The sequence below is a fragment of the Corapipo altera genome, unplaced genomic scaffold (genome assembly GCF_003945725.1).
Source record: "Corapipo altera isolate COAL_440 unplaced genomic scaffold, ASM394572v1 23b, whole genome shotgun sequence".
Lineage (NCBI taxonomy): Eukaryota > Metazoa > Chordata > Aves > Passeriformes > Pipridae > Corapipo > Corapipo altera.
The window spans coordinates 10,353,603-10,370,214 of NW_020884885.1; the positions used below are offsets into that span (position 1 = coordinate 10,353,603).

Here is a 16,612-nt window from a genome sequence, read left to right on the forward strand (position 1 = left end):
TTAAAAGGTATGAATATGTAAAGCAGAACACATTTTGTATTTTATTAACTACCAGCTGCTAAGAATTCAAGGACCTTCAATTTTGTTCTACTTAAGTGCATTGTTAGATACAGTTCATATATAAGTCCAGTCTAGAACTATGATTTTTATTAGATTTTTTTAATGCTATTTTGAAAAAGTAGAACAAGGGTTAGGTAGTCTTTTTGAAGTAGAAGATACAGATTAGCTGATATGTTTGGGATATTGTTTGCCAGTGGTAAAGTTTATTAATAAAGTAAACTACTTGACTCATCCTAGTATGTATTTTAAAACAGGTGAGGCTAATGATAAGGATGTTCAGGTGGTGGAACTTCCCATTGTTGACAGCTTACACCCACGGCCACCTTATTTACCCTTGGCTGTCCCTGAAGACTTGGCTGATAGACTAATTCGTGTACATGGGGATCCTGCAGTGTGGTGGGTTTCACAGTTTGTGAAATACTTGATTCGTCCACAGCCCTGGCTAGAAAAAGAAATAGAGGAAGCCACAAGGAAACTTGGTTTCAAACATCCAGTGATCGGGTGGGTATTTAGTTTTCTTTTTAACTCTCTGTGCTTTAATATGTGTATGTAGTGATTTCTGTTCAGGAAAAACTGTTTTATGATGATTATCTAAGAGCCTCAAGTATTTTGTAGGGAGAGATGTAGAGATTTCTAGATGAAGCTATTATTTTTTAACTGTGCATAATACAAACTGATTACAAGTACTCCTTCAGCATCCTTGTCTACCTGCAGTTGGACTGATATATAAAAGGCATCTCAATAGAAGATTTTTTAACATATCCTTTCATGTCTAGTAATACAGAATTTTGTTGATTTAATTGCCTTACAGCAATTAAAGACCCAGACACTTTACTGTCTGGCTCTTCTTTTTAAGTGCCTATAGCTTTTTCATTTGAGGAAAAGAGGCTAGGCCTACATTTTACATGCCACAATCCACAACTAATTTTATCACTGGCTACATATGGACATGGTATGTGCCTTTTGCTTCCCTGCTGATTTTTTCACAGTTGTTGTTTCTCAGTGGTAGCTATGAGTTGGAATGGTCTGTATGGGGAGAAGGAAGGAAGCACCTGTGGGCAATAAAGAGCAGCTTGTGGAAGAAAAGTTTTGCTGTCATATAACATGAAAAATGTTGCTACTGCTGTACTAGAGTCTGCAACTACTGCTTCCTTTGCCAGAATTTTCCTTCAAACCTTAAACTTGCTTTTTGACAAGTACACAATAGGTTTGTCCAAATGTTAGTCGGCTTTTGACCATTGAGTTGGTGTAGGCCCCTTCACCACTGGTGTATATGAAGACTTGTTAGGTTTCAAGAAGGTTGAAAAGATACATTTATATCAACCTTCATTCAAACCATGCATTGTAGTTGGTGTCCCAGTATATCCATGATGGAAATATTCCTGATTTCCTTTTGAGCTGTATTGATCAAGCATTATCTAGCTACAACAGATAACCTTCTGCATAGAAGAAACACCTCGTATGCTGTAATTCAATGTCCTTCGTTCTTTTCCTTCAGTTACCTTGTGCCTTCTTTTCAAGATTACTATATTGCTTTCAAGAACAGACTGACAGCTAACTTCGTGCTGTCACTGTGTCGTGATAAACGTGGATGACTTTTAATCCTTCCTTATTTTATGTAGGAATTCAATTAGTATGCATTCTAAAAGCACAGGCATGAAACTTAGAGTAAAAATTTCATTTATTAAAGTGTGTATTGTATTCTACCTTTTCCCAGTGTTCACGTTCGAAGGACAGACAAAGTAGGAACAGAGGCAGCATTTCATCCGATTGAAGAATACATGGTACATGTTGAAGAGCGGTTTGAACTTCTCGCTCGCAGAATGCAAGTCGATAAAAAGAGAGTGTATTTGGCTACAGATGACCCTTCCTTGTTGCAAGAGGCAAAGTCTAAGTAAGATGAATTATGTTTATATTACAGTTTGTTCCTTCTGGTTAGCTTTACAATTTCTGAGTCTTGTGCACACCCAAGTTTTAGTATAATTTTTTTCATCCTTTTTTCGGTTCAGATTGCATTTCATTTTCCAGTGATTTTGATTTTCCTCTAAGATATGCTGCTTTTGGATTTTTTTCCCCCAAGTATGCTTTTCAGAGATTAGTGTTAAAAATCTAGAAGAGTTGAGCAAGATACCTCTGACTATTTAAAAACAAAGCAAGGCTGTAAAAGGGAGGTAGAAATATAAATATTAAACACACCAAACTTTTTTAAAAACATACATATTAAAAATAAACTATTTAGGAATATTGTAAAAACTGGTTAATATATTAAGAAGTTTCACCTGTCCAAAAAATACCTTTCTGTGAATAGCTGCCAGAGGAATTTTTGTAAGTAGGTTGAAAAGCTTCTGATGACTTTCAAATAGACTTCTATATTGACAACTTAGAAGACTTTCACCCTACATGTTGAATGGTTTTAAAGTTTGTCCTTAACTATATCTGGGATTCTTGACAGTGTCTCTGTCCCTTTTTATCCCCTTCATCCCCTTCTAGCTCTCTAGAACGTAGATGTGCAGTTTGCATTCATTTACTCCTAATATGGCCTGTATTTACATATAAATTAGTACTTTTAAATAATGAATACTTCTTAAAATAAAGGTTACTCAATAGTGGCAAGCTTTTGAACTGTTTTATCCTTGGTAGACATCCTTGGAAAAATATGTAAGATAACATACTGTGTAACAAATTTTCTTTGGAATATACAAGGTAAGCAGAAAATGTTATTTTCTCTTAGAGGAATTTTCTGCAGCATTGAAAGTCTCTGTATTTCAACTGTGCTATTTCTATTTTTCTTTCATATCTATAAAGGACTGCTGTTTAAAGTTATGGTGTTTTATAAAAACTAAATGAACATACACAACTCCAGATGATGGCAACCTAATCCTTCCATTTTTGTATTTGTAGAAGCAAGAACAGTATCAGAAACAATTATAAAATAACATTTAAAGTGCAAATCTAAACAATGAAAAGACAGGTAATACAAAATTGAGGTTATAATATTTAATTCATTGTACTGTCCTACGTAACTTTAATTAGTTTGTAACATAACAGAATTCACTCTTTCTGTAACGATCTTAGTTATGCATTTTTTCTTTACTTTTGCTTGCCTTTCAGTTTTTAGCACTCTTTGTGAATAATAATGAGATGTTCTACCTATGTAAACATATCATCCCAAGTTTTCAATAGCAACAAAAACTAATTATAGGAGTGTAACGGGTTCAGTAAAACAGTACTGGATTATGTTAAGCATTGCAGCTCAGGTCCATTCCATATCACAGTCTTACTGCACTATGGTAAGCTACAGCTCAATAGTACAGCATTGATTTTGTATGTTTTCTTAATTAATGAAAGGCATAGAATCTCTAAATAGTGGAGAATTTTTTATGCGTTACTGCTAAGTTTTCAGGTCAAAGCTTACACTGAAACATAATTTCCTAAGTTACTCACACTCTACTGTTGCTTGCAATTGAGCAGAAGGCATTTGAAACTTACAGTGATTTTACAGGAGGCAGGATTTGATGTTTTGGCATTTAAGGGCATCTGAAGGCAGGTTAAGGTCATTTTTTGGCAGTAAAGAAGCTTTTCTTCTTCTTGTGAAATCAACTACAAATTAGTTTACACTTCTGACAAAAAAGTCACATTGAACTACCAAGCTTTGATAGAAACGGCTGTCACATTGCAGTAGCTTATGTTGCATTCTTTATTTAGTGCAATAATATTAGTAAAGTACTAGATATTATATCTCTCTACATGAGAGTGATTGGCTGTCAAACAGTGTTGGCATTTAAATAATGAAAAATTAGCCAACATTCACATGAATAGGCATCTTGTTTCTGTTAAGAGAAGTATTTTAAACTATTCGTAGTCTATTGCAGTCAGATGTCTGGTAACTGCAACTACAGTAGTAAAAATAGTGGAGTCACTACTGTCAGTTTGTAGAGTGTTTTTGTTTGTTTTATTTCCAAAAGAACGAAAGTGGTATATTTTCAGAATTAGGATGATGAAGAACACCTTGAGTAGAGAACCGTGGTTGAGAGTTCAACAGCTGTAATGATTATGGGATAAAGCATCTGACAGGTTCTGGTGAGTAGAGGTCATGGTATTTGGCCTATATAGGTGATATGTTAGGGATGGTGTAAATTGCTTTTTCTTTGGCTGATTTAATAGTTTTCACATGCAAATTTTTGATTGTCTAGTATTTGTATTTCTAGTCTGTAATACTAGTTTACAGTATCTACAGAATACTCTTTAAGGTATTCAAAATAATACAGCTGAATATGCACATAAATTCTTAAGAAACTATATTTAATATGTTTCTGGTTTATATATGAATCTATTTAGGTCTCTTTCTCGTGTATATGAGCACAAAAATTCAACAAATCACATTCTTCCTTCCAGACTTTTTTACCTGTAAAGTCATCTGTATTTCTTTTTCTTTTTCACTTTTTATCTAGTTCCACAATAGCAGGTTAATGTCTGTGCACTATCTGTAGTTGAGTTATCCCCCCCTGCCCCAAGTCATAGTATGTCTGATATATAGAATTCAGCAGTCCTTCAGACCTGACAAAACACATTATTTGTTACTCTATCTGTTTACACATATGCTCACAATCTTCTTTCAGAGGAAAGAAAATTTGCAGTGCCTTTTCTGAACACTTCCACAGGCCTAGCAAACTGTGAACAGGAGCTTGGGACTTGCCTTGGTTTGCATCTGCAGTAATAAGCTGTAGTTACACAGTTAGTTGGTCAGCTTCTCAAACCAATTGAAACTTGAAATAGTCCCATAGTGCTTGATTTGTATCCTTATCTGAGGCTGGTAGGTGCAGGAGGAAAACGTTTTTAACTATCTCTTCCCTATCTCCTTCTGATTTTGTGTTTTCCCCTTCTCCTAGAAGAAAAAAAAAAATCCTTCCTGACCTGTACATAGGTTTCAAGAATCTGTTAGATAACTTTCGAAGAATTGCGTATTATTTTTTGTCATGTGGAGGAGATATACTACATGTATGTAGTCTGATACAAAGAAAACAGAGTTGTGCTGGTTTCCATTCTTTGGATTTATCTTGGAATAGGTTGCCCAAGGAAGCCAAATACCTCTATCCCTCGAGGTATTTAAAAGTATTGGAGATGTGGGACTTAGGGACATTATTTTCTGGAGGACTGTGCTGGGTTTATGATTGTACTCAATAATCTTAAAGGTCTTTTCCAATTTAAATGATTCTATGATTCACAGTCTGGTCCTTTCCTGTTTTAGAGAAGAGAATATGTGAGTAAAGCTAGAAGGCGTCCTACCAAATGTTGTGTTTAGGTGATTTTGTCAGTAAGAATATGATATATTATTAATCATTTGCCACACATTCAGGAATCCTAGTAATAGGATTGTGCCTAAGTTCTACTTCAATAGAAAAAGCATTTCCCAAAAGCTTACACTGTGTTACATTCATCATAATATAAATACAGAAGGAAAAGGGAATAGAAGGAAGCATGAGCTAACTATAGAACTTTAGAATTTTCACTTTCTTTGCAGCCATTGTTGCAGGAATCGAACCTAAATAGAATCTAAAGCATTATAGTGAATGGGAAGGAGAATTAAACTTCACTTGATGCAGGAAGTCAGTGGGCTACATATGGCTTGAGAGAAGTATACGCTTGGCCTTTTTCTTGGTATTTTTTTCTTTATGTTCTGCTTTCAGCCTATGTTGGAGACAGGATAGTGGATCAGAAGATTCTTTGGGCACACTGAGTATGGCTGCTATATTACTAACATTTTAAAAGAAACTTCTTTTTCCAAGCATGAACACTGTGTGTGTGTGAAAACATAAAAGTACTTGTTTGAAAACTTAAATGTGTGAGTGGATAAATTATAAGCTTTGATCACTGTTTTGAAGAAATGGGCTCTGAAACTGTTGGTTAGATGAATTTGGATCAACTTTACAAACTGGATTGAAGACTAGATTTAAAAGCATCTCAAAGACTGTTTCCAGAATAAAGGAAAGAAGGAAAAAAATTTAAATTTATGCATAAAAAGATGTGTAAATAATTCTGACTACTTTTTTAATCAGATCCAATATGATACTTTTTTTTTCTTGTGCTTCATTCCTTAAAGTTGACTGATCTTTTGCTAGTAAGGAATCAGATTCTTCAAGGAAAGATCTTTTGTCTCTATTCAGCATGTGGATTCTGGTTTTTGAAGTCTGAAGAAAGTGATTAATTTTAACGGTATTCTTGATTCCAAGAACTTACAAGGAGTAGTGCAAATATCTTTACCATGTTCACTGTCCCTAGAAATACCACCCTCTGTTAAATGTTCATGTTGCTCTGTTGAGATTTCAATGCTTATCTCTGTTTCTCAGCTAGTTTTCAGAGTAGAGTAGGACATATTTCCATTTGGTCTGTACTTTTTTCTTTTTAAAAAATATGAGTATGATTAACACAGCGGAAACTGAAATAGAACATATTGCAAATATTGTGGTACCGTCTATTGTATTTTGAGAGGTGGTTAAATATTAACAAAAAAATGTTAGGCATGAAAGGATGAGAAGGAAAATTAAAGTTGTGGAAGAGTTCTTATTAAAAAAACCTGTTGTTTCATATGCTCCTGTAATTTCTCAGAAGAGGTCTTACTGTAAATGAGTACTATTTCCACCTTCTCTTCCTTTTTTGTTTTGTTTTATCTTGTTTTTGATGTAATAGGAACTTTCCCTGACATACATGATCAGATACAGCCTTTAAAGTTGTCCTGCTATTAATGTAAAATTTACCATACATTCCACATCAAATGTGGGAGATTTGCATACAGTTTTTTGATTTGCTCTTAAGCAAATCAAATTATTTTCTGGTTTGGTAGTCACAAAAGCCAGCCTCTACTTGTCCATTTCACTTCTGAAAACAGTTTGTCCATATATTTAACATTACAATGGAATAAATTGGGCATATTCTAACAAGAGATTGTCATAATCATGTCTGATATGTGTCCGGAGTGTATGCATATGCTGCATTGTTGTATACAAGTACATGTTAACTTCATTAACTTTACAAGACCTTATGGGTTTAAACTTTGTTTTGAGCAATGTTTATCACAGAGCTGTCAAACTTTGAAACCTCTAGTTATGGGTTTAGTTTATTGTTGCTCCAGCATTACAGGCAGCTCTATGTTTTCATTTTTCTTGATTAAACAGTATCAGAATGTTTAATTCTTACAAGTGTAATATTAGCTGCCTTACTCTCTTATGTAATGTATTGATTTATATTTGCTATGAAGTTGTAAATTTGAAAAGAAGTTGTTATATTTACATATATAATTATATATATATGTATGTATTTGTTTTATAATTAGCCCTGCAGCTGAAATTTTGTAGTTGGCTGGTTAGCCATTTGAGTTGCACTTCATGATTTAAATGTAATTAATGTGTAACATCAATGAAATTACCATCTTTGTTATGTCTCTAAAAATGTGATAGGGGGCTGATAGAAAATTTAATTAATTCATTCTCCTTTTCACAGTTTCTTTCAGATTCAGTTCCCCACTACAGGGGCATAAATATTTTGAGAAAGACCGTTACTTTTTAATATTTTTAAGTAGTTATTGTTACATGATAAAATCTTTTGTTTTTAAAATAATATAAAACAAGGTTTTATATTTCAAATAAAGTATTTTGACTTAAAGTAGTACTGCTTTTTTTTATAATAAGAAAAGTCCATTGGCATGAAATTTTACATTTATTTCCTTTTGACCAGTAAATTGCAAAATTTGTTTTCCGTGTGGCTTTAAGAACAGTGGCTTTTTATTATTTTCGTTAATTTAGATTAATTTATTAAATATGTCCCTTTAACAGGTGACTGGGGTTTTTTGCGCAGTGTCATAATCAGTATCTAACAAACAGTGTGGTAGTAAATGTAGTATAGTAAAGTTAGAATCCCATGTCCTATTTATCAGTAGAGAAAATTAAGTGATCTGACTATATTTAATCTAAAATCAGCATATCAGCATCATTTGCAGAATGTGACATATAATTCCTAATATTTTTTCACTTCCTCTACAGTCTTATATATCAGACAGACTTACAGCATCTTTTAATTTCTTTTCTTTTCTGGATAGAGGGCATGATTGGAGGCAGCAGTAACATTCTACAGGGTTCAGCAAAATTTTAATTCGCTTCCTATAAGGCAGAGACTCACTTAACACAAACTATAAACCTTAACTTGCAGCAGAAATAATGCTTCTAAAAAAAATTAAAATAAATAGAACAAGACTTTGCTGTTAACAGTGCGTTGTATTTTCACAGGTATCCAAATTATGAATTTATCAGTGATAACTCCATATCCTGGTCAGCGGGACTTCATAACCGATACACTGAAAACTCCCTTAGAGGTGTTATTTTGGATATTCACTTTTTGTCTCAGGCTGACTTCCTGGTCTGTACGTTTTCATCCCAGGTAAACTGCAGTGCAAATACAGTGTAGATTATATGTACCAGTTCTAAATCTTAGTCTTCTTCATGCTCCTGTTATCTTGTTCTCAGTGATCTCTCATGAAAATTTTAGGCAAGAATCAAAGGCTTGGTATTTTATGTGAACATTTAGAGGACTGTAAGCATTGGTTACTTCTCTTTAATTGAAGTTACTGCCTTAATTAAGATATTCGAAATAAGCAAGAAAAAATATTAAACATGTTTGAGTTTCTTGTTTTGCGTAAAGTTAATGTATAACTTGTATCCATCCATTTCTATGCAGCTTGGTAAGGCATTTGAAATAGATAAAAATAATTGTAAACATGTTTAACACCTTAATTTTTCATGAAGGAAATATACAGCTTGTTTCCATCCATTTCTACACATCCTTGCATTCTACTACAGTTCAAACATATCTGCTGTTGCCTTAGTTGATGGTGGGAGTGCAAAAGATGAAGAACACTGACATTTAACTTCTCTTCAGTCTATTCCATTTCTAGCAATCCAGTGGCAGCATAATAAGTGTGAATTCTGACCTCTGTAATCTGTAGAGACTTCTTTTTGCACATAATTATATGTTACAAGCTTCCTTTCTTGAGTGATGTGATGAAGGAAATTGGAGTCCAGTAGGAAACGGAATCATATAATTGTCATTGTTGGTATTTGGTTCTTTATTGCATTATATTGTACATTAATTTCATATATCATGAAAAGCTTTTATAAAAAGCTGTTTTAAGATTAAAAGCACAGCAAAAAGTCACCAAGCAGTATTTTGGGAGTGGTATGCTTATCCACCTGATTCAAATATGGCAACATATGATTGAAATCAGACTGAATGTTTTTGATGTGCTGTTGTCATATATTCTCTTAGGTGACACAATCACATGTGATTGTACTGTTAGATGGAAGTGGACACAAAGCTCAAAAGTTAAAATTCACTTAAAAAGAAATAATTTCTCCACAACCTCAAATGTAAATTGTCTGCTGCACTGTAATTACAAATAAGTAACAAGCATAATATTAATACTAATTTATGGTCAATACGGTGATATGTTGATCTTGACAAGCAGAATTCGTAATAACATTGCCATAGCAAGAAGACAGCAAAATCACAAAAAGTATAGAAAAGCCTCTTATCCTTCAATCATCCTTGTTGATACACTTTATTTACTGTTCGCCACACCCTGTAAGAAGACCTTTTATAGCACATTTAGAAGGTTATTAATATAGGCTATTTCAGACCAAGACATGAGTAAACTCATGCAGGATTCACTTGCTAAAAAACATTTAGCTAAATGCTAAAAAGCATTTTTAGCACTTGCTAAAAAGCTGTAAAATCTTTAGTAATATGTGTGTGTATCCTCTTCCTGGGATACACACACATGCAGAGAAGAAAACATCAAAAGCAGTCAGAGAAGCTATAAAAAAAATAAGCTTTTACAAATGTATGGGTAATCAAATTGGTTTCTACGTTATGGTGTGTAACAGGTACTTCAAATAATTAACTTCAACCTGATCTTCTGAAAACTACTTCTCAAAAGTTAAAGTTCAGATAGAGAGGGATAAAAGGAAATCTGTCACATTTTTAAAGTAAATGCCTCTCTCAAAGAAGCTAGGGATGTACAAATATGTCTGGTTTGACTGATCAAAGTTCTATTCACTGTATCTTCAAAGGGAGAAAAGTAAAATCAAGCTTTACTATATTAACATAGACTAAAAATTATGAAAAAACTCAAATGCTTCTTCATATTGAAGAAATCCACTGTATTGTTAGTTCATTAACCTTTATCAAACTTATGCAAAATCAGGGAAAGTTACAATAATGCAGATCAGAAATCAGAAAACTTGCAGTGGCCAAATCAGACACTTGACAGAGAAGAGCTTTCTAGCCAATTGTTGAAAAGAGCTTTGTTTAATATAGTGGCAGCCTTTTGTGTTTCTGGCAACTCTGAGAAGTACAACACAATTCTGATATGGGAACCTGTGTTCAGTTTGAAGAAAATTCCCTTCATAAAACGGAATATAATGACAAGTAAAAATACATCTTTCTTCTCACCAACATCATGGTCTTGCTGAAATTCAGTTTCGTTTACTTGTCGTCTAAGTTGCCAATAGTCATAATTCTATCACTGTTCTAATATTATAACAGCATTTTAAAGCCTTGGACTTCTGGAATTGCTTGCTTGTGAAAATTGGAACTTCCTTTAGAAAAGTAAACATAAAGCCTCATTATTGCAGGATAAACTTAGAAAATGTAAGTTCTAAAGGTTCAAAGGGAAGTAAATACAGGTTTTAGTAGTAGTAGAAAAAAACTTAATTTGTGCTTACATTTGATTGGTTAGAGATCATTTATTTTTAAAAGCAGGATTGCTAGTGTTCATATAGATGTTTTCAATTTTTACTGAAGAGTTGAATGTTCTAATTATTTATCAATTTGTTTATTTGTTTACCGAATCTGATCACCAGAGGATTAAATAAAAAGCAATTTCATGCATCTTGTCAGTAAATATTCAGTTTTGGGGGGTGGGTGGTTTGAGGTTTGTTTGTTTGTTTGTTTGTTGGGTTTTTTTGGTTGGTTGATTAGGTTTTGTTTTTTTTAAACTTGGGCATTCCAAAACTTGATCCTCCTGGGAAACTTACCATACATTGATTACTGACTTCTGTGGTGTATTGCAGGCACACACAGTGTTAATGGCTTCTCTTCTATTTTTATTTCTAAGGTTTGTCGAGTTGCCTATGAAATTATGCAGACATTGCATCCAGATGCTTCAGCATATTTCCATTCTTTGGATGATATCTACTACTTTGGGGGACAGAATGCTCACAACCAGATTGCTATTTATGCTCATCATCCACGAACTGCTGATGAAATTCCCATGGAACCTGGAGATATAATTGGAGTAGCTGGAAATCACTGGGATGGTTATTCAAAAGGCATCAATAGGAAATTAGGAAGAACAGGCCTGTACCCATCCTATAAAGTTAAGGAGAAAATTGAGACAGTCAAGTATCCTACATATCCAGAGGCTGACAAGTAGATTAAAAGGAAGACATTCAGCAGTAATTCTCAGTTTTGATTGGTTCGAACCAGCCAACAACACACTAACTAATGGTTTATATGGGATTTGAATTTGCATTTTAACATGGAGTTAAAATCAAAGCCTTTGCAATGAAACTGGATAAGAAGCTGAGAACAAATGGATGGGCTATTATCTGAACTTACTCTTAAACATTTTTGTTATATGCACTCTCACACATGCACACACAAACCCACATATAACAGGAAAACTGTTGTTTTATACTTTTTGTCTCTTTTCAGGATTTATCCCAGTCATTAGTCTTACGTGAGCTTTAGGCTCTTCTCTCTGCCATTAATTTACAATAATGTTCAGACTTATAACACTGCCACATTGTGTAATATGAGTGACATGAACATATTTTGTATGTGCAAAATTTAAAACATGGTGCCTATATTTGAAAAGTTTGTGACCTTTTTAGAAGAGCCATGCCTATTTCACAATGGGCAAGAGTCAACTTTCATCTGGTGTTACCGTGACCACTGAACTTGCTTCAAACAAGATTCAGATTTCAGACTAGATTTCTTTACAAGTTTGGGGGTTTTTTTTTAGCATTCCACTGATTACTTCTCATCATTAATAAAATAAAGGATAAATTCGACAACAAAATAGTCGCTGTCTGTTAGGAACTTTTGTGAACAAGGCCGTGAACAGATTCTTTAATAGTGATAATGTTTCTGGACATTGCTTTTGATTGAGAAAAAAACCCAAAACCAACAACCTACAAAACCCACAAAAAAGGAAAAAGTAGCCGGAGTTTCATTGAAGTTTAAAATGCTGTGTAGTACAACAGTTGTGTAGTGGCACAGTGCTGCTCAGTTTTGTGGACAGTAGGTAACAACAGAATTACTTCAGTGACTAAATTTCTTACATTTACTCTCTAGCACTATTTTTTTACCTTCTGTATTTCTCTTCTGAAATGAATTCAGGTTTTAGGGTATTATAGGTGGCCTCTTTTTGGCATTGAGTGTAGTTACTTTGAAGTAAAATACTTCAGGTTATCCCATTTATAGAACTCGTCAATCTGGACTACTTTAAAAAAATCTAACAATTTACCCCCAAATAGTAGGTTTGAGAAAAATATACACAAGGATGAATTTTTATGCATGTCATGAGGTTGTTAGTAATTCTTAGTGTTTTGAAATCTTTTGCTAGTCAGCTCTCTATTAAGAAAAGAGAAATCACAAAATAATTTTACAAACAAATTCGTAGATTTGGCGGTTGTGTGTGTATATATATATATACATAAACAAATATATATATATATATAAAATATGCAAGATAACAAGAGATTGTTTCCAAATAGGAAGAATATTAATAACGTTTTATAGGCTCTAGTGCAATTCAGTCTGGATTACTGGAAGTGCAGAAAATGTTTACTGTTCAGGGACTGAAAAAATGCCATGTGAGTAAAGATTAAAAAAGCATAGTTGGTTGACCTTAACAAAACAAAAGTATATTTAATTATATTTATGAATAGATGAAGGATAGTGTAAACATAATGAATGGAGGCACTTGACCATGAATAAATGTTAGGCTGAAAAATAAAAGGAAGTCTCTGGCAGTGTGAAGTTCAGCAGCAGGCTTCCAATTGAAATAGTGGTGAAATGGAACTGTATTGGAATGTGAAGGAATTACAAAGTGGTACTCTGACATTACTTGCAGGACTGATCCTGTAGATCTGTTCCAGTAACGTGTTCCTTAAGTGGAAAACTGTTTTGTGTCTTGAAAAAGAGTAACAAAATCTAAGCTGAAAACTTCTGTTGGAAAAAAGATACATTGATCGTAGTATTAAACAGACATATCAGTGAAAATGAGCATAGATACCACATGAGATTTAAAGACTAATTGAAGCATAATGGCAAGTGACCAAGAAATGCTAAAGATGATAAATTTTTGTGATGAAAGATACCTAGGGTTAACTGGTGTTTCTGTATCTTGGAACTACAAGCGGCTTGATGTTATTTTCCTGACTAAGTGATTCTGATAAATTTTCCACTAACTTAGGCAAACATGATATTTCAGAGGTACAAAGGTAGGGTAAATTATAATTTCTTTTAATTTTATTTTGAATTGTACAGATAAAGCTATTGCTGCTTTCTTTTTCAATTTGAAAAAAAATAATCCAAACTGATGCACATTACTTCCTCAACAATTAAATCAATTCATTTTATCTTTGGGAAAACTAATTTAATTGTTTCTCCACAAATACTACATTATCTGTTTGATATTTATAGATTTTGAAAATGTTTTATTTTTTAAGCTCTTTACTTATGACTTCAGAGCTCATAATTTCTTGCTCATTTTTAGAGTGTGGTTCACAAATAAGATTCATAAATAAATGAACATATGAAAATTCCTTCAGAGTCAGGTAACTCAGTTGAAAATACTACTAAAGAAGATAAATAACAGAACATCTAGGATGAACCCAAAGGCAAGAGCAGATCTTCTGAGATGGATGGCAATGAGAGAACTGAAAACGCTGATGTTATAGAATATGTACCTATACAGTGTGGCAATTCCTCTGCAGACTGTATCTGACAAAGTACTGGCAAGGTACACATGCCTCCTTACATATTCTGAGTACCTAATGAATAATTAGGTCATCATCTTTGAGAAAATGATCATGAAATTATACAAAATTATAGAGTTACTGTTAATAATTCAGAAATGTACTAATGTAGATGCTATCATCTTATTCCCTTGGGTCTTATGATCCTCTAGTGCATATAATTCAATACTTCTCGGAGGAAAAAATCTAGCAATACGCTGCTTGCTAGATGCATCTGTTTCTAGAGATTTCTTTCAGTTAAGACTACCAGTTAATTATGTCTTGGAATCCTGGGACATAGGTACGCTAAAACTGAATTTGTTTTATATTAAACAAAATGAATATTTGAGACTTTATTCTTGTTTACAATGGAGAACAGGTAACATGTAACATCCATGGGTAAGTGGAAGAGAGAACCCCAGATTTTTATTGTAGCTCACGTAAAAGTGAAATAACAGGAAATAAAAATTTTGTCTTTAATTCCTGAAAGCAAGCTGAATCTTTTGAAGGTTGTGAACTCATTAAGATACTAGCCGGAATGCTTGCAAGGGAGCAAGTGTACATCATGTTTCTTCTGTTCACCTTGTAGCTGTGCAACAATCCAGTCATGTAATTTTTGCCTCATACCAAACCACCTTCTCAGACATCCATAAAACAAAGAGCTTTCATACTCTCTTAACTGCTGTTTAATTAAACTTTCCTCTTTAAGAAACATTTGTATGTGTGTGTGCATGTTGTGTACATAAAAACGATATGAACAGCACTCGTTTGTTCTTTGCTATTTTACATTATTGCTGTCACATTCTCTGTAAAAACTTACTTGCCAGGTAAATGTAGTCTCTGGAAGCTCTCATGCTGCTTACCAGTCAAGAAATTTATTCTTGGTAGTTCAGTTAACTAGTCTTCGGTGACAGTGGTCACCTGGGGTCGTCATCTGCGGTTTGCTGCTACCACCAACCTGAATTCTGTCCTTGATTTGGCCTGTGGTCAAATGCGTGGGATTTACAAGCCTTCTCTACCAAGATCCTACTCATGTGAACTGTTGAGTATTATGGATTTGTTTATGAAGGATTATGTTTTATTTCAAAATTTTAAAATATTTTTAAATGTTTATCTTCAGATAAGTCTTTTGTTTATCCCCTCTGTCACTGAATTTTAAGGAATTTTTAAGGAAGCCATTGAGTTTTAAGGAAACCAGAAAGATTTCTCTCCTATACCAATTTTTCAGAAAGGAGAACTGGTGATAGCTTTCTTACAGAAAGATATTCACAATGTAAAAGTTTCCTCCATAACGGGTTTTATGTTTCTTTGGTATGCAATTATAAAATAAGGATCTTGTCTTCTGAGCTAGGAACATAATAGAAAATAAGTAGAACATTTTCATGAAAAATTGTTGATGGGAGAGGGAGATTTTCTTTCATGCAAGTGGAGTAGCACTATTTGAAACTTTTTCCAAACAATGAATTGAGCTTGGTGTTTCCTGGTCATTAGTTTCTTCACAATGCAATCACTGATGTATCTGAGGAATGCAGGTAAAAATAATTTTCTTAGTCTGGGAGATGGGGAGGAAATAATCTGATAAGAAGACACAAATAAACATTTCAGTACTGGGTTAAGGACCTCTACCAGCGAAATCATTCTACTCTTTGCCAGAAATACTTAGAATTTGCAACCTTCATTTTGATTTTGCCTGATACCAGTCCCAGTCACATATATACAAGTCATGCTGGTCATATTCTGATCATTGGTTGTTACTATCTATATTACAGTTTTATTCCTATTTTGGTGGCTTGGAAGCAGGTTGTCAAAGGGCACAAAAGGCTGTTTGGCTTTCTTATTGTATTGAACTAAAATTGCATTTTAAACTCACAGAAATTCCATTTCCCTAAGGTACCACTAGAATTATTATTGTAGGCTACAGACTTTTTTCAAGGTCCCCTATATGCACCTGCAAGCATATCTGGAGCAAGACTGAAGCAAAGTAACTTACGTATGAATATCAACTGTATACAGGTTGTGTTAGACTTCATAGTATCCTGTTCATTTCTAAAAAGCATGAAATGTGGCACTGCATGATACAAATAAGAGGATAGTAAAAAATTCCCAGATCTGCAAAAAAAAGTTGCTAGTCTGTTTGAATGCATCACTGTGTATAAGATTATTCCAGAAGCTAAGTATGTAAGACAGAAATCTTCAACATTAGTCAAGAATGCCATCCACTGATGTGTCTGCTGGTCTTAACCCCTTATGGTACCATGTTTACTGTTCAGTGGAGTTCCTCTATTTTGTGTGCTTGTTTCCTTTGACTTATCTTGTCAGCAGAATCCTATTGCCACTGCAAATCAAGCAAGTTTGGATTAATGCAAAGTCATGACAACAAAAATGTCTTTACTGTTGCTCAAAATTAACTTCACACTCTTAGGCTGACTCCTTAAGAGATATTGTTGAGGGAAGGAGCTATCTCCACTGGACTGTACATG

General features: G+C 33.8%; 1 protein-coding gene across 5 annotated transcripts in view; it reads left to right on the forward strand.

Annotated features, from left to right (window-relative positions):
• Window positions 1–14,846, forward strand: part of FUT8 (fucosyltransferase 8) — a 111,638-nt gene extending 96,792 nt beyond the window's left edge. For all 5 annotated transcript variants that reach the window (XM_027642229.1, XM_027642230.1, XM_027642228.1 and 2 more), the window contains 4 exons: window positions 315–561; window positions 1,778–1,954; window positions 8,340–8,490; window positions 11,225–14,846. In XM_027642229.1, the coding sequence (XP_027498030.1) occupies window positions 315–561; window positions 1,778–1,954; window positions 8,340–8,490; window positions 11,225–11,542 (893 nt within the window). In that variant the 3' untranslated portion in view covers window positions 11,543–14,846. The remainder of the gene's footprint in view (window positions 1–314; window positions 562–1,777; window positions 1,955–8,339; window positions 8,491–11,224) is intronic.
• Window positions 14,847–16,612: the final 1,766 nt, after the last annotated feature.